The sequence below is a fragment of the Schistocerca cancellata genome, chromosome 3 (genome assembly GCF_023864275.1).
Source record: "Schistocerca cancellata isolate TAMUIC-IGC-003103 chromosome 3, iqSchCanc2.1, whole genome shotgun sequence".
NCBI classification, from domain to species: Eukaryota; Metazoa; Arthropoda; class Insecta; order Orthoptera; family Acrididae; genus Schistocerca; species Schistocerca cancellata.
Window position 1 is genome coordinate 917,844,013 of NC_064628.1, and position 18,952 is coordinate 917,862,964.

The 18,952-nt window shown below is 40.5% G+C and overlaps 1 protein-coding gene across 1 annotated transcript in view; it reads left to right on the forward strand.

The window, feature by feature from the left end:
• The window catches only part of LOC126176648 (arylsulfatase B-like), a 108,344-nt gene that overhangs the window by 22,548 nt on the left and 66,844 nt on the right, over window positions 1–18,952 (forward strand). The window contains exons 2-3 of the mRNA XM_049923806.1: window positions 6,169–6,308; window positions 14,842–15,001. Of these exons, the coding sequence (XP_049779763.1) occupies window positions 6,169–6,308; window positions 14,842–15,001 (300 nt within the window). The remainder of the gene's footprint in view (window positions 1–6,168; window positions 6,309–14,841; window positions 15,002–18,952) is intronic.

The following is an 18,952-nucleotide window of genomic DNA, read 5'->3' on the forward strand; positions in this document are numbered from 1 at the left end:
CGGTGTGCGGGACCGTAGCCCAGCTTCATGGAGACGGTTGCGAATGGTCCTCGCCGATACCCCAGGAGCAACAGTGTCCCTAATTTGCTGGGAAGTGGCGGTGCGGTCCCCTACGGCACTGCGTAGGATCCTACGGTCTTGGCGTGCATCCGTGCGACGCTGCGGTCCGGTCCCAGGTCGACGGGCACGTGCACCTTCCGCCGACCACTGGCGACAACATCGATGTACTGTGGAGACCTCACGCCCCACGTGTTGAGCAATTCGGCGGTACGTCCACCCGGCCTCCCGCAGGCCCACTATACGCCCTCGCTCAAAGTCCGTCAACTGCACATACGGTTCACGTCCACGCTGTCGCGGCATGCTACCAGTGTTAAAGACTGCGATGGAGCTCCGTATGCCACGGCAAATTGGCTGACACTGACGGCGGCGGTGCACAAATGCTGCGCAGCTAGCGCCATTCGACGGCCAACACCGCGGTTCCTGGTGTGTCCGCTGTGCCGTGCGTGTGATCATTGCTTGTACAGCCCTCTCGCAGTGTCCGGAGCAAGTATGGTGGGTCTGATACACCGGTGTCAATGTGTTCTTTTTTCCATTTCCAGGAGTGTAGCTGCCGACAGGGGACACCATGCGATGGAAGGTTTGAGGAGAGGCTCGATGTCATAAAATGGATTTAAAATGGTGATAATGAAATACGAAAACACCAGTGAGCTTGGTGGGGCCCCAGGAAGGCGTCCCATCATTTTGTAAGTTACTGATGAGGTTGTTGATGCTGTTACTGACCATGCAGCACTTTCATCCAAGTAGAGATTGTGCAAAGTCACGAGAATTGTCCAGTCAACAGTACGGGAAGTTTTGCGGTCTCTGTTGCACTGGTACCTGTACGACATCCAGACGAAACAAAAACTGAAACCTCTTGATCCTCAGCAATGGTCTGCAACTGCTCTTCGGTTTCCGGCACCAATTGATGTTGATGACATGTGACTTATGGGCTATGTTGTTATTGTAGTCTTCAGTCCTGAGACTGGTTTGATGCAGCTCTCCATGCTACTCTATCCTGTGCAAGCTTCTTCATCTCCCAGTACCTACTGCAATCTACATCCTTCTGAATCCGCTTAGTGTATTCATCTTTTGGTCTCCCCCTACGATTTTTACCCTCCACGCTGCCCTCCAATACTAAATTGGTGATCCCTTGATGCCTCAGAACATGTCTTACCAACCGATCCCTTCTTCTGGTCAAGTTGTGCCACAACCTTCTCTTCTCCCCAATCCTATTCAATACTTCCTCATTAGTTATGTGATCTACCCATCTAATCTTCAGCATTATTCTGTAGCACCACATTTCGAAAGCTTCTATTCTCTTCTTGTCCAAACTATTTACCGTCCATGTTTCACTTCCATACATGGCTACACTCCATACAAATACTTTCAGAAATGACTTCCTGACACTTAAATCTATACTCGATGTTGACAAATTTCTCTTCTTCACAAACGCTTTCCTTGCCATTGCCAGTCTACCTTTTATATCCTCTCTATTTCGACCATCATCAGTTATTTTGCTCCCCAAATACTACTTTAAGTGTCTCATTTCCTAATCTAATACCCTCAACATCATCCGACTTCATTCGACTTCATTCCATTATTCTCCTTTTGTTTTTGTTGATGTTCATCTTATATCCTCCCTTCAAGACACCATCCATTCCGTTCAACTGCTCTTCCTAGTCCTTTGCTGTCTCTGACAGAATTACAATGTCATCGGCGAACCTCAAAGTTTTTATTTCTTCTCCATGGATTTTAATACCTACCCCGAATTTTTCTTTTGTTTCCTTTACTGCTTGCTCAATATACAGATTGAATAACATCGGGGAGAGGCTACAACCCTGTCTTACTCCCTTCCCAACCACTGCTTCCCTTTCATGTCCCTCGACTCTTATAACTGCCATCTGGTTTTTGTACAAATTGAAAATAGCCTTTCCCTCCCTGTATTTTACCCCTGCCACCTTTAGAATTTGAAAAAGAGTATTCCAGTCAACATTGTCAAAAGCTTTCTCTAAGTCTACAAATGCTTAGGTTTGCCTTTCCTTAATGTTTCTTCTAAGATTAGTCGTAAGGTCAGTATTGCCTCACGTGTTCCAGTATTTCTACGGAATCTAAACTGATCTTCCCCGAGGTCGGCTTCAACTAGTGTTTCCATTCGTCTGTAAAGAATTCGTGTTAATATTTTGCAGCTGTGGCTTATTAAACTGATTGTTCGGTAAGTTTCAGATCTGTCAACACCTGCTTTCTTTGGGATTGGAATTATTATATTGTTCTTGAAGTCTGAGGTTATTTCGCCTGTTTCATACATCTTGCTCACCAGATGGTAGAGTTTTGTCAGGACTGGCTCTCCCAAGGCTGTCAGTAGTTCCAATGGAATGTTGTCTACTGCGGGGGCCTTGTTTCGACTCAGGTCTTTCAGTGCTCTGTCAAACTCTTCACACAGTATCGTATCTCCCATTCCATCTTCATCTACATCCTCTTCCATTTCCATATTATTGTCCTCAAGTGCATCGCCCTTGTATAGACCCTCTATATACTCCTTCCACCTTTCTGCTTTCCCTTCTTTGCTTAGAACTGGGTTTCCATCTGAGCTCTTGATGTTCATACAAGTGGTTCTCTTATCTCCAAAAGTCTCTTTAATTTTCCTGTAGGCAGTATCTATCATACCCCTAGTGAGATACGCCTCTACATCCTTACATTTGTCCTCTAGCCATCCCTGCTTAGCCATTTTGCACTACCTGTCGATCTCATTTTTGAGACGTTTGTATTCCTTTTTGCCTACTTTATTTACTGCATTTTCATATTTTCTCCTTTCATCAATTAAATTCAACATTTCTTCTGTTACCCAAGGATTTCTACTAGCCCTCGTCTTTTTACCTACTTGATCCTCTGCTGCCTTCACTACTTCATCCCTCTAAGGCTACCCATTCTTCTTCTACTGTATTTCTTTCCCCCATGCCTGTCAATTGTTCTCTTATGCTCTCCCTGAAACTCTGGACAACCATCTCCTTTAAGTTCCCACCTTTTTCAGTTTCTTCAGATTTAATCTACAGTTCATAACCAATAGATTGTGGTCAGAGTCCACATCTGCCCCTGGAAATGTCTTACAATTTAAAACCTGGTTCCTAAATCTCTGTCTTACCATTATATAATCTATCTGATACCTTTTAGTGTCTCCAGGGTTCTTCCATGTACACTACCTTCTATCATGTTTGTTAAACCAAGTGTTAGCTATGATTAAGTTGTGCTCTGTGCAAAATTCTACCAGGCGGCTTCCTCTTTCATTTCTTAGCCTCAATCCATAACACCAACAATGTTCCTTCTCTCCCTTTTCCTACACTCGAATTCCAGGCACCAATGACTATTAAATTTTCGTCTCCCTTCACTGTCTGAATAATTTCTTTTATTTCATCATACATTTCTTCAATTTCTTCGTCATCTGCAGAGCTAGTTGGCATATAAACTTCTACTACTGTAGTAGGTGTGGGCTTTGTATCTATGTTGGCCACAATAATGCGTTCACTATGCTGTTTGTAGTAGCTTACCCGCATTTCTATTTTCCTATTCATTATTAAACCTACTCCTGCATTACCCCTATTTGATTTTGTGTTTATAAACCTGTAGTCACCTGACCAGAAGTGTTGTTCCTCCTGCCACCGAACTTCACTAATTCCCACTATATCTAACTTTAACCTATCCATTTCCCTTTTTAAATTTTCTAACCTACCTGCCCGATTAAGGGATCTGACATTCCACGCTCCGATCCGTAGAACGCCAGTTTTCTTTCTCCTGATAACGACATCCTCTTGAGTAGTCCCCGCCCGGAGATCCGAATGGGGGACTATTTTACCTCCGGAATATTTTACCCAAGAGGACGCCATCATTATTTAATCATACAGTAAAGCTGCATTCCCTCGTGAAAAGTTACGGCCGTAGTTTCCCCTTGCTTTCAGCCGTTCGCAGTACCAGCACAGCAAGGCCGTTTTGGTTATTGTTACAAGGCCAGATCAGTCAATCATCCAGACTGTTGCCCTTGCAACTACTGAAAAGGCTGCAGCCCCTGTTCAGGAACCACACGTTTGTCTGGCCTCTCAACAGATACCCCTCCGTTGTGGTTGTACCTACGGTACGGCTATCTGTATCGCTGAGGCACGCAAGCCTCCCCACCAACGGCAAGGTCCATGGTTCATGGAGGGGGGTTGTGGGCTATATTCTGCCTCCTTATGCATAGAAAATTGTGGGCTATATTCTGTGCATAAGGAGGCACATTTGACACTACAGGGTGCACTGAACAAACATAGCTGTCGAATTTGGGTTACTATTAAACAACGTGTTGTGCACAAAGCGCCACTGCACTCGCTGTATATGACTGCGTGGTAAGGACTCACAAGCACCTTTATTCTCAGTCCATTCTTCTTTGTATAGAATACACCCAGAGAAACTCTTAGGGGTACCACGACGTCGGCACGTTATGGAATTCTCGTTGTACAACATGTGATTCCTGTTTTGTACGACGTTAATTGCGTGGAAACAAGTGTTTTCATGGAAGATGGGGCAACACACCATGTCATCGCCCAGTGACGGATCTGCTTCATGCAACCTTCCACGAATGGGTTTTGTCCAAACGTTTTGCAGTGCATGGTCTGCTAGATCATCTGATCTGTGGCTTTTGGGTCTGGGATATGTAAAAGTAAGTGTTTACCAGGGAAAGTTTCGGTCTTCACCTGGCCAGTATACCGCAACACGTTACTCAAATTGCCTCGGAACCGCCGAGAGCACCTGTTGATAGCGTCGTTTGATGGATACAGCGTGCTGTCGAAGTCTCCTGTGCTCATACTCGTATTGAACACATTCTGTAAGCGACAGTTAATAAAAAAAATCAACAATATGGGTTTCTCACTTGTTTGATCACTTCTGACCATGTCACGTTCCTAATCCATTAAATATGGAAACATTTCTATACGTCTTTTTCTCATTCACTGCTCCAGATGTGTATGTATATGTTAAAAAATGACGAACCTCCTCAAGCTGTACTAAGGTGTTGGTTTTATTGACAACTAGTTTCGATGTTTTAACAACATCGGAACTAGTTGCCAATAAAACCAACACTTTAATAGAGCTGGAGAAATTTTGTCATTTTTTAACATATATTATACTAGCTGACGTCCCAAGTCGTGGGTTCCAATTATGGATATACGAAGATTTGTATGTGGTGGCCAAATTGTAATTAATATTTTCCAGCGTAAAACGTCTTCCTATTAACGAATTAGAACTTTACCAAGTTTCGAAGTCGTACCATAATTACAACGCACACTGGATCTCAGTGAGTAACTGCACATTGGTTGAAACCACCTGGTATTGGCTGTTGATATACTTTCCGGGATGTGAGGTCGTGGTCCAAGAACTTTTCTGCTCCTTACGTTTCGTCCAGGACTGCGCTGGACTTCCTCAGAGGCGCTGCTCCGCTGAGTCTTGCCGACTGAGCAGCGGAGCAGCGCCTCTGAGGAAGTCCAGCGCAGTCCTGGACGAAACGTAAGGAGCAGAAAAGTTCTTGGACCACGACCTCACATCCCGGAAAGTATATCAACAGCCATGTCACCCGGTCGTGAAAGCCTTCATTCTACACCTGGTATTAAATCATCCCGCCCCCCTCAACGCCCCACCCAACCCTCCAGCTTTTTCTGCCTATATATGAAGGCTAATCCCCGGAACTAGAATAGTGATTGTGTTAAGGTTCTCACTAATACATTGATTCATGAGGACAGCTCGATTATATATTCCATAAATATTTATTGCAAACTGACTGAACTATAATACATTTCAGGTTCGTGAATATAATTCATAAATATTTAGTGCATATTGGCTGAAGTATAACGAACTGCAGTTCCTCGCTGCGATTTTCTGTCTGTATGTGAAGGCTATTCTCAGGGACTACTGCGAGCATTTTGATGTTGGCGGGGTAATGGCACAATCGCCTCCTCGACATACGAGCTGCCGCCGAGCCTTTGATGCAAGGATCGCACGTCAAAAACATACCAAATTGCTCAGAAGCAGAAATTGTATTAATATTCCACTGACACGTAGATATATGTTATAATTATTTGTGTAATACAATCTGTGTAATGGTTGCAGTGTCTGGGGAAAAGAAGATGGACAAACTACTGGCTGCACTTTGGGTGGTCGCCTTCGTGGTGCTGCAAACCACTACCAGAGTCGTAGGTGACTCCGCGTCGAAACCTCCGAACATCATCTTCATCGTTGGGGATGATCTGGTAACAGCTGCTGAAACAGATTTAATATTTTTGACCGTTTAACAAGCCCCAGTTTTGAACAACTTGTGTGTATAACAGCTACCCCACTAAGACTACAAATGGTGTACATGTGCATTCTTCACTAACACAGATCAATGAAAATATTAATTGTTACATTTTGTTAGGCGATCCATATTTGATCACAGTCTTTGTCTAACAAGTACAGTTTCGTTACATTGTGACTATAAAATTATGCAGCACGTATAATGTATTGAAGTTTGTAGAAAAAACACCTCTTTCTTACACTAATATCACGTGACCTCTGATTAATATTTTGTTTCTTTCGTGGTAAGACATCTGACATAGTTATGTCTCTGTGAAGTGACCAACGTGAGTCTCGCATCATGTCAGCTGCAGCAAAAATATAATGCGACTATTTTCTGTTACTTATGAGCATCCTCGAATGATACTCAAGTCTCCCGCTCAGTATAGTAATTATGGCAAGAAGTTGGAATCGAACATCAGTTTTCGGAAGTCAGGTCCAATAAGTAGGTCCTGGAATGTGGTCACTCTCAGGGAAATAGAATTTTCACTAAACCGTGGTTACTGATAGAAGCTTGCCACCTCAGCACTTCGAATCTTCATCTTACAAGGTATCACACTAGGTATTTCAAGTGAACATAAAAGCTTGCCGCTTCCGCATCCTAAATCTTCATATTATAAGGTGAGAGTCACACTATGTATTTTAAAGTAAAACAGAAAGTATTTAAGAAGAACTATCTACAGTTTCTGAAAGCCTACACAAATCATCACGTTTCCCTACCCAAGCGCCTAATGTGAGATGCCTCGCCACTTTTCCATTTAGTTTATTAATATGAAAACGATATGGTATTTCGTTCCACTCTACCACTTGGAATGTTAATTTCCATAGGTCAGTTATGTAAATCCCTAAAATCACTTTTGCATTTTAAAATATAATTAAAAAATTGTTCTTCTTGTTCTTAATCGAACTGACTTCTTAAGCTTCTCGTAATCTTGTTGTCACGTACTACGTCCCTACTTTTTCCTAGAACTCTTCTCACCAGCACATTGTGAGGAACATTTAATTGCTTTGCTTCTGCAAAAAACGACGTGTTACGATTATTCACCGCCTCAATCGCATTTTCTATTGCGACAATATACCATGATCGTGGCCCTGACTTCCGGACTATTTTCTATGCACCTTGATGTTCTAGTGTATGAAACAGTATCAAGCAGATGTAGCAGACATCTTTCAATCGGATTCTTGTACTACGCCAAATGTAACAGAACAGCGGTGGTTTCCTATAATCAAATAATTAATACAAAACCATCATAAAGTGACCGAATTGCGGATGATAACTTTCTATATAAAAGAATTTAGAATCAAACTGTGAATTATGTGTGCTACATGGAAGTAACTATCACTCGCTGTGGTTAGAGAATTAAAAATGAGCTGTTGGGAAATGTGGCCACACAATATATTTGGAAGATTCTGTTAAAACATTGCAATTATAATGAAGATCAGTCACAGTATAAATAAGATAACATGAATAATAGAAATGATTTTCTCCACATCAGAAGGCTGAAAATCAGAATAATCGGAAGAAGCTTCTTCTGTCAAACTCACTGACAACAATGGTGCTGCATAGTGAAGTAGTATGACCCCTTCTCTGCAGGTAGCAGCACTGTTCAGGACAGAACATAAGCGGTGATCACTTTTCCCTCCCTGGCCACTTTAATGCACCTTCCCCTATGGATGCTTAAACCTTTTTCCATCATTCGCTAATGCTGGGACAGACCGTTACATGAGTCCATATGAGACGGTTGAAGTGGTACCAGTAGAGACATTTTTATGAATCACAAATTCTTAAGCAAGACTTTCTTTTAATCTGCATTCAGTAAACTTACTAAACCTCAGACATGCCGTAATGCTCTCATACTACCTCCAAACAATAAGAGATTCACTGTTCGCAGCAGTAAAAATCGAGTTGTCGTTGGGTTTTCGTGCTCAGCTCTTTGCTCTTTATCAATCAGTGGAAACGACACGAAAAATTAAAATCTGGAAGATAGAACGCGGATTGCAAGATCTTACCGAGTACTGAGATCTGATACCGCATCTACATGCGCTTTTAGTGTGTGAGTCCAAAAAGAAAATGGATACCATCTCGCGGTGCTACAATAGTGGATTATTGCATTGTTAACGCTGTTGTAACTTTTACAGCATTCCTTAATTGAAGCAATCAATGCAGTTACTTTTCTGTACGTTCGATAAATTGGACACACGGTTTCATTATTTTCCAAGTTGCTATACAAAGTCAACTTTAGTGCTGGTTTTCTTTTATCGTACCATTTGAATCGTGCTCCACGTAGTTCGACTAGTATTAGGTTTAGCGCCGAGAGTAATTGGTTTTCACGACGAATGAAAAAGTCTTTGTTTCGAAGTGCGGGCAATTTCTATAGCCTTTTACAGTCGAAATATTAAAAAGGAATTAGATTTCCTCTGTCTCTCTCTCACTGCTATCTGTCTGTTACGTGTTGTTTTAGAACTATTAATTACAGTCTGCAGTAAAAGTTATCGGATAACGCAGGGTAACTAGTACAAACGATAAAACTATCAATAGTGCATTTGATGTGCTACGTTGTTCGTCAGACAGATAAATTAGCAATACAATAGGCTAGGAGCCATCAGTTTAAATAAATTCTTTTGGCATGAAGGTCATTAAATGATTAATAGGCCTTGCAAATTTTATCTTTCCAAGCCAGATGGTACTGGGTACATTACACTGTAATAATCTATTTTCGAGATATTAATGTTTGATTCAAATTAGCTCTAATACTAATAAATAAATGATTGGAATGGAAAATAACCTTACGAAATTGAAAAACTGATTCTTTAAATTAGATCTTGCGTCAACACGGCCAAATGATCTACAGCCGCATAGTAAGTTATAGGTCCCTGAAACTCATCATCTAATTTCTATCTGCATGTGGTCCAATGGAAAAGATCATTTAGGTATGCTCATTATTGAAAAAACATTTAATTCTGGTGCTTAGGAAATTGACAAGTCAAAAAAAAATGTGGTACATGTGGTGCCATGGAAGGATACTGAAAATTGGATTGTGTGTTAAGAAATGATGATGTTTTCCGAAGAATCGATCAGGATATAGGTAGTCGGAAAAACAGACAAGGAGAAGGGACGGTATAATAGGACATGTGGTAAGTTATCAAGGAATGACTTCGATATTAATAAAGCAATGGTTCGCAAGTTGGAGTTAAGAACCATGAAGCGGTAAACTGAAAATTTTTGAGCTGTAGAAACCAAGAGTGTTGCCTTGTGTCTGAATCACGAAACTAGATTTTAGAGATCGTCATTATTGTCATAAGGATAATAAAACTCTTATATTGATTACACATGACCAAAAATTACTTTTTTAAAATACTGTCATTAATGCGTTACACGATGCGGTAAAGGCTGTAGCTTGTGGAATGAATGTATGATCGTTATCTTCTCCACGTGTCGACTCCTACATACATACTTTGTTGCAATGTACCGTGCATCGACAACAGCAAACGTGAGACACGTGATAAATGCTAAACTTCTCGCGGAAATTCCTTCTCCAAGTTCTGGGTATTTCCTGAAATAGACCAAAAAAGTGCTTCTTTGCGCACTTTGAAACAACGAATTAACTGACAACGCAACACAACAGTATCTGCATAATGGCGATTGTAGCGTTATTATTGTTAATTACTATCATCGGTGGCAATGTCCAGATGTGAATTTCTATCAGTTTAGAGGTAATGAATGCAGACATCAAGTGATTTACGAATAATCAGTATAGTGCACGCATTTTCACTTGGTTGATTTTAAATGGGAGTGCAGGGTTTGGGTGAAGAAAATGTAGCTAGGTTCAGAGGAAGTGCGCTTTGTAACTAGTGTCTAGCCTTTTTGTGTGGATATTTAGCTTCCTTTTTCTGAGTAGCAGTCAATGTACTAGGAATTGATTCATCATTCATTCTAACACACACTAATCGAGCTCAGAATTTAAAAAGAAGCGTGACATTCAAGATCCATGGAGGCAAAAGTAAAATTTTGACTATAATAGTAGTGGAAAGAAAAACAAGGAAGTCAATGGAGTTGGAGCCTAACTTGTGATATATTATGATTGAGAATACACCAAATATAAACAAAAGGTTTTTGGCAGTAACAAACTATTGTCTCAAGGATTAGTTATTTCTTGATTTAAAAATACGGCTTCAAAAAATTAAATATCTGTTGTCTTTCGTCACCTGAAAAATATGTGTTCATTCCAAAGTTTAATTAGGTACTGGCGTCGGGGACGATTGTGTGTGCGTGGGAAGGGGGGCGGGGCAATGGGAAGGTATTACGTGATACCTGATTATACTGAGCTGTAACCGTCTAAGAAGGCTGGGAACCATTGTACTAGAGGGTAAAACACGGTATGGGAAGATAAAGATTGAAGAATTCGCAACAAATAATTGAGAACGTTAGGTGTAAGTGCTGGATGAAGATGGTGCCTCAGCAGAGGATGTCGTGACGAGCCACATCAAACCACTGAAAGTATGACGATCCCAAAACAAATTAATAGTGGTCCCGGCGGCTTCAGCAACTCGGCAGAGCCTGCGGCTAACAACGAATGAATCAATGAATGGCTGTTTAACACACACATACAAATTTATAATAAACACGCCCTGCGCTGCAGAAGTTAAGTTACACCAGATCAATGTTAATCATGCCATTGGTCTCCAGACAATGCATAGTATTTATCATCGTAAATACACACCCCATCGGTATACAGGAGAAACTTAACTGCTCTACCCTAATGACCAGCTGTCTCCGTCAGTAGCCGTCTGGATGTGAAACTACATGAAACATTACATTTACGTGAATTGTCTTACACATATAACATTCATATAAATTTCAGTTAAAACAAAATAAACGAAGTATCTCAATTTTACTGTATACTATGCATAGCGAGAAGGTATTTACCGTGATGTTTCCGTCTCCTTTTTTTTTTTGTACCGGTGGAAAAGAGAACCTCAGAAAATTAGATTCCTCACGGATATGCGTCCAACGCCTTCATCAAGGAGTCACCTCAACGAGGTATTTGGGAAACGTAACAAAGATCTGTAGGTTTGGCCCTGGAAGTCTTACGGCATTTCTCTGTCTCATACATCTCGCACACCAGGTGGAAGAATTTTATTACGGCTGGTTCTCCTATCAGTAGTACTGACAGAATATCGTCTGTTCCCTTGTATCTTTTTCCGGCTCTTTCTCAATATCATTTATACGATACCGGAACAAAGCACTTATGCAGAATCACTCTGCGTTCAACAGGAAGTAGAATTTTATCTGTAATCATCGGCTTAACTTCCCTCTCGGTATAACCCAGCTGTTTCTCTCTTCCTAACCTTCAGTGCACCAGTATGTCACACTGTCATCCTTGCCTGTTTCTGATTTATTTCCTCAACTTCATCTGTTAACCTTTCTCACTCTTCTCCAGGTCAGTCAGTTTCGTTTATCGTTGCTGACTTGAAATTTTCAAAGAGATTATAACAGTCAACTCTTTCAAAAGCCTACGAATGCCATAAACGAAGGTTCGCCTTTCCTTAACGTGTCATCTAAGATAATTCGTAGGGTCAGTATCGCCTCGTGTGTTCCTACATTTCTCCGGAATTCATACTGATCTTCCCCGAAGTAGCCTTCTACTAATTTTCCGTTCTTCTGAAAAGAATTTATGCTAATATTTTGCAACCATGACTTATTAAACCGATAGTTCGGTAATTTTCACACCTGCCAGCAACTGCTTTCTCCGCAATTGGAGTTATTACATTCTTCTGGAAGTCTTACGGTATTTCTCTGTCTCATACATCTTGCACACCAGGTGGAAGAATTTTATTACGGCTGGTTCTCCTATCAGTAGTACTGACAGAATATCGTCTGTTCCCTTGATCGACTTAGATCTCTCAGAGCTATGTCAAATCCATCTATTATCCCATATCCCATCTCATCTTCATCTACGTCCACTTCCCTTTCTAATATTGCCTTCAAAAGCGTTTCTCTTGCATACACCCTTATATACTCCTTCTACCTTTCACCTTTCCATTTTTGTGCTTAGGTATGGCTTTCCATCAGAGGCTTTGGTATTCATACAACTGACGCTCTTTCTTCAAAGGCATCTTTAATTTTCATATACGCTGAATCCACCATTCCCCTACTGAAATATTCTTCTAAATCCTTACATTTGTTCTATAGCCATTCTTGCTTAGCCGTTTTGCACTTCCTGTGAATCTCATTTTTAAGATCTTTGCATTCCCTTTTCCCTGATTCACTTGTTGCATTTTTGTATTTTCTCCTTTCAACAATAAAATTCAGTATATCTTGTGTTATCCAAGAATTTGTATTAGGCTTTATCTTTTCATCTATTTGATCCTCTGCTGCATTCGTTATTTCATGTCTTCAAGCTATCCATTCTTATTCTGCTGTATTCCTTTCCCCTGTTCTAGTCAGTCGTTGTGTAGTGCTCCCTCTGAAACTCTTAGCAACCTCTGGTTCTTTCAACTTATCCAGCTATCATCTCTTTAATTTCCTAACTTATTGCAATTTATTCAGTTTTAATGTACAGTTTGTTACGAATAAATTGAGATTGTAGTCCACATCTGCCCCTGGAAATCTCGTACAGCTTAGTATCTGGTTCCTTAATCTCTGTCTTACCATTAGATAATCAATCTGAAACTTTCCGGCGTCTCTAGGTGTTTTGCAGGTTTAGAACCTTCTTTTATGACTCTTAAACCAAGTGTTAGCGATGATTAAATTGCGCTCCGTGAAAAACTCTACCAGGCAGCTTCCTCTTTCATTTCTTTCTCCCAGTCAATATTCACCTACTAGTTTTTCTTCTCTTCGTTTTCCTTCTATCGAATTCCAGCCCTACATAGTTATTATTTTTTCGTCTCCCTTTACTATTTGAACTATTTCTTTTATCTCGTCATTCATTTGTTCAATCTCTTCATCGTCTGTAATGGTAATTGACATATAAACTTGTACTATTGTGCTGGGTGTGAGCTACATGTCTGTCGTGGCTACAATAATGAGTTCGCTTTGCAGTTCATCCTAACTTACTCGCTTTTTTATTTTCTCATTCATTATTAGGTCTACTCATCTGTTACTCCCAATTGATTTTGTATTTATAACCATGTATTCGCCTTACCAGAAGTCCTGTTGCTCCCGCCACCAAATTTCACTAATTCGCACTACATCTAACTTCAAACGATCCATTTCCCTTTTTCAATTTTGTAACCTTTATTCTTCTATTAAGGGATGTAACATTCCTAGCTCCGATCCGTAGAATGCCAGTTATGTTTCTCCTAGTGACGACATCCCCCTGAGTAGTCCCATCACAGAAATTCGAATTGGGGGACTATTTTACCTCCGGAATATTTTACTCAAGATGGCGCCATTATCATTTGACAACACAGGAGAGCTGCATGCCGTCCGGAAAAATTACGGTTGTAGTTTCCCCTTGCTTTCAGCCGTTAGCAGTGCCAACACAACAAGATTTTTTTGGTTGATGTTACAAGGCCAGATCAGTCAATCACCCATGTGCAGCACGTGCATTACTGAAAAGGCTGTTGCCCCTCGTCAGGAACCACACATTTGTCTGGCCCCTAACCAGATACCCCTCCGTTGCGGTTGCACCTACTGTAAAATTATCTGTATCGTTGAGGCCCGCAACCCACTACACCGACGGCAAGGTCCATTGTTCACGTGCGAAAGTGCGGTCACTCCACACATTCGACGAAAGTGAAGTGAAGAAAATACTTTGCACACTATTAAATAGATTTAAATTCTACGGATAGGAGCGAGGAATGTTTTATCCCTTAATAGAGAAGGTAGGTTACAAAATTTAAGAAGGGAAATGGATCGGTTGAAGTTAGATGTAGTGCGAATTAGTGAAATTCGGTGGTGGAAGTAACAGGACTTCTGGTAATGCGAATACAGGGTTATAAATAAAAAATCTAATGGGAGTAACGGAGCAGTAGGCTTAATAATGAATAAGAAAATAAAAAGAAGCTGGTAAGTTATTATGAACTGCAAAACGAATGCAATATTGTAGCCAAGATAGACACGAAGATCACACCGAGCACAATAGTACAAGTTTATATGCCAACTACCATTGCAGACGGTAAAGAGATTGAAGAAATGAATGACGAGATAAAAGAAATAGTTCAAACAGTAAAGGGAGACGAATGCATTACCTTTATTATTGCCATTGTTATTTACTGATGATGGTATACACATTGTTGCGGCGACTTACACAAGGTGGCTGGACAGATGTAACACAGGTCCCGTGGGTGCTAAATTTCGATTAGTAATCTACATGCTATGGTGAAATGCTCAGTACCACTGTATTTTAGTTTTATAGTTCCAATTAGATCCAAAAATCTTAAATTAACACGACAGAGATTTGAGTATAAACTGAAGTACAGAAGGATTTTTGCAATTATTTTTCACAGGGATGGAACGACGTGAGCTTCCATGGGTCGGACCAGATCCCGACGCCAAATATCGACGCCTTGGCCTACCACGGCGTGATCCTCAACAGCCACTATGTACAGCCCGTGTGCACGCCGTCGAGAGCTGCCCTCATGACTGGGAAGTACCCCATTCGTACAGGTGTGTCTAGTCCAGATCTGCATCTACGCACTTACTCCACAAGTCGCCTTAGAATGGTTGCGGAGGGTGCTTCGTGTACCACTGTGAGTCCTCTCACCCTCCTGCTACCTTTTGCTCATCCATTGGCCAATAGAGACCGGGTAAAACTGTTACTTAGATACCTAAATGAAGCCGATAACTTTCGGCAGCCTTTAAGGGGAGCCGGAGGTGCCTATGCTGTCCATGTTAAAATCACTAAGTTTGAGGAACATTTATGAATAAACTACCAAATAGAAAAATTTGAATTTTTTTTACATGTAGAGTGGTTAGTATTGCAGTTACGACAGAGGGATTTTGGAGTATCTTTTCAAATTTCCTTCCAATTATTCTTTTTGTTAATGACCCAAATTTTTTTACAAATAATTGCTTTATAATTAAACTGAAATGAAACTACTGAACATATTGCCAAATGGTTGTGTTACAATGTAAGTCTGACCACTAGGAGTGGTGCATAAAAATTTCATCTCTCTAGCTTGAGTGGATTTTGAGAAAATGTTCCTTATATTCGAAAAATTGTAATTAATGGGAAATGGCTATCAAAGTTTCTCAATGCATTCCTGCACTATAGGATGGATTATCAGGGCCTTCTTCTTCATCCTCCAAAAGCTTCCTCTTCTGTCTTCTTTTCTGGCCTGTTGTCCCATCATACGTCATATGCCTTTCTTTCCTTTCTGCTCCTCTTATCCTTTCTCTGTCAATATTTCTTAGTGTTCGTACAGTGTTCACCCCAGCTGTAAATCCTAATGCCTACAGAACTTCACACTTCACACTGTTCCCTTGGTTGTAGGTTACTATTGCGTCATAAATGCCAAAGTGCAGTGTTTTTATGTTTACAAACACCCTTTCAGGAATCACTTTCCAAATCAAATTGTTTACGCTCTCATTAGGATTCTGCGTCTTTTCGTGCAGACATTTGTGTAACAATTCTGGCTGTGCTAAGTCATCAAAAATTGGTTTTATTGTTCCCTCCTGATTTTTGCACATACTGCATATTACCCGCTTTACACAAGAAGTATAATACTACCAACAACAGGCGCAACACAGAACTAATTCGAAACGGTAAACAGCAAAGAGACGATGTTCCGCCCTCTTATTCATTGTAGTATCGCAACTTGGTATTAGTGTTAATTTCTTTTCCCTACGTTCTTCCTTTTCTTATATACACGGTTACTAAAACGTGGCATTGTAACCAGAACCGAAGTGTACGACAATATTAAATGGAGCAAGATGTTCGAAATTCTGAGGAAAATAGGAGTAAGCTGTAAGGAAATACGGGTAATATTTGTCACAGAAAACAATGTAGCCAACCCTTGCACACTCGCTGAATGCGTAACGTAAGGCGCTGTATGCGTAACAGGCCGAGAAAATCCCAAGCAGTTCGCCAGGAAGTCACGAGAGGGTGTTAGATGCATTCAGCGGCCGCTCATTTCCTCTGCAGGCGTGGGGGAAAATGGTAATAACTCCATTTCTAGGGCGAGTAGAACAATAATTCAAAGTTTACATTAAAGAGGAATGTTCCAATTAATTTTCGGTAGCAAAAAAAAGAAATCGTAATTTTTTGGATTTGACCACCTCCGGCTCCCCTCAACACTAACCGTTCCAGCGGCGATGACTCTCTCTAACTTTGTCGTCAGCCTCACTATAAAGTGTTGACCTCTCAGAGACCAGAGTCATTCACGAAATATGAGTGATCAGACCCTATGTACCGCAACCACTCTTTCGCCATGTCCGCAGCTCGGGTCTAGGGCCATGCGCTTCTGCCTCTGAATCACGGGGTCCCAGATTCGATTCTCGGCCGTGTTGGCGATTTTCTCTGCCTGTGGATTAGGTGCTTGTGTTGCCCTCATCAATTCATCATCATCATCTTTATTTGTGAGAGTGACTAGATTGGATTGCGCAAAGAAAATGGACTGTGTAAAAATTGGGACTTTGTACTGGCGCTGATGACCGCACAGTTGAGCGCCCCATAAACCAAACATCATCATCATCGCCACAGCCCATTATCCACAAATATATAATCATTGCGGCTACGGCAGCTGCTTTCGCTCATTCCCATTCAACCAAATAATGAGTGATACAGAGCTTACCTATATGCCCATCACTAAACAATGCGTCGCATCGTCCCTTATTTTCGATGTCAGAGTGGGGAACTTAACCTTCCAAATCCAGGCAGACATCAAAAACCAAATTTCCAACTAAATGAATATAACTCCATATTCTGGTGGAGTACGGGACTACGGCTGTTCAATGTTCAATAAAAACAATACCAATCTCCGTTGTATAGGTTTATTTCTAGGCAACCAGTTTCGACGTTACACTACGTCATCTACAGGCCTCAACTTTTCCAGTCTAGTAACCTTCGTGTTACAAATACCGCAGTGCCTTTAACTGGTCTCGTAATAGCTATTACGGGCATACGTGCCAGCTGGACAACAGTCAGCAACTGTCACACCATACATTTAGGGGTTTAATCTAGAACATGACGCTAATAATACTTTAATAAAATCCCTCAAGAACGTACAAAATGATCTAATTACACTTACACTAGAACTGAAAATAGGGGCACCTAATACACGTATAAAAGTTCCTTCGGAAATAAACATACATAAAAAGACAATGTGAAAAAGGAATGAGAACAATAAGAACAAACAGAATGAATGAAGCTTCTTTTAAAACATATTCTGTAGCTACAATTAAGTTACAAAAATTGAACATCTGGCAAACATTCCTTATTTATTCTCCATGAAGCGAAGGTCAGAATTCAGTCTATTAATTTCTCTATCAAAATTATCAAGTAGACACTAGAATATGGCGATAACACGAAAGTCTGAAAACTAAGAATAAAGACTAACTAGAAACGACATGTCAGTATAAATTAAGAATGAAGCTATCATTAAACTTAACCCTATTACATGAATGCCCAGCAATTCCTGGATTCGTGCCTTAACTCCTGAGTTGCTAAGACCTTGCTAAGTGTCAGTAACATATTTAGTAACATATTTTGCATACCTCACTAATTTCTTAAAGAAAAATTTTCAGTAGTATCTCTCGATTTGTAGACAAAGTATTGAGAGCACAAAAGTAAGGAGTGGGATTAATATGTTGCGTTCACCCACAGACATTATAACACTATCTCGCCGTGAAACAAGTTTATGTTACCCTCTGAGAGGATTTAGAAATTTTGACCGCCCGTGTATCTAATGAATAAAGGTATCGGACTATAGTTTTGAATATGGTGAAAATAACAGAAAAATTAAACGGACTTTAACTTTAGGAGTTAATGAAAGTGGTATAATTCATATGTGAATGAAAAAATGAACGGTTGCCAGCCCAGTTAGGCACATTAATTTGGAAATATATGTTTAAGAGAATTGAACATGGGTTATTAAAGTTACTTTCGTTGACATTTCCCTCTGAATAGTGCACAGGATACAAACTGGCACAGGGCAATCTGAGCTGTGTGTAGCAGCAGTTACCAATAATGCACACACCAGTAATCACAGAAAGAAAATTTGCACCAAGCTCATACTAATAACAGCTACATCATTACTTAAACCAGTACTGAAATGTTGCTGCATGAAGTGCAGACCTATATTCGGACATGGGGGGCTTCTTTCTTAACTGACATGAAAAAATACAAATAAAGATAAATAATTTCATAAACACGCTGTTTATACTTCTCTACATATATCAGTTTTCCTTGGCAGCAGTCACAGTCCAATTATCCCTCTAATATGTAAAGAACATGATGGGAACTCTTAAACTAGCGTAGTGTCACTAGTCAAGCTCTATGATTATTTCAGTTGAAAAGACTAATTAAAATAAAGCTAATCCTTCACTTCTCTTGAAGTCGTTCGTAATTTACTTTGCAAGGCAATAAATTTCCACACTGAGCTTAATTAACTTTAAAAA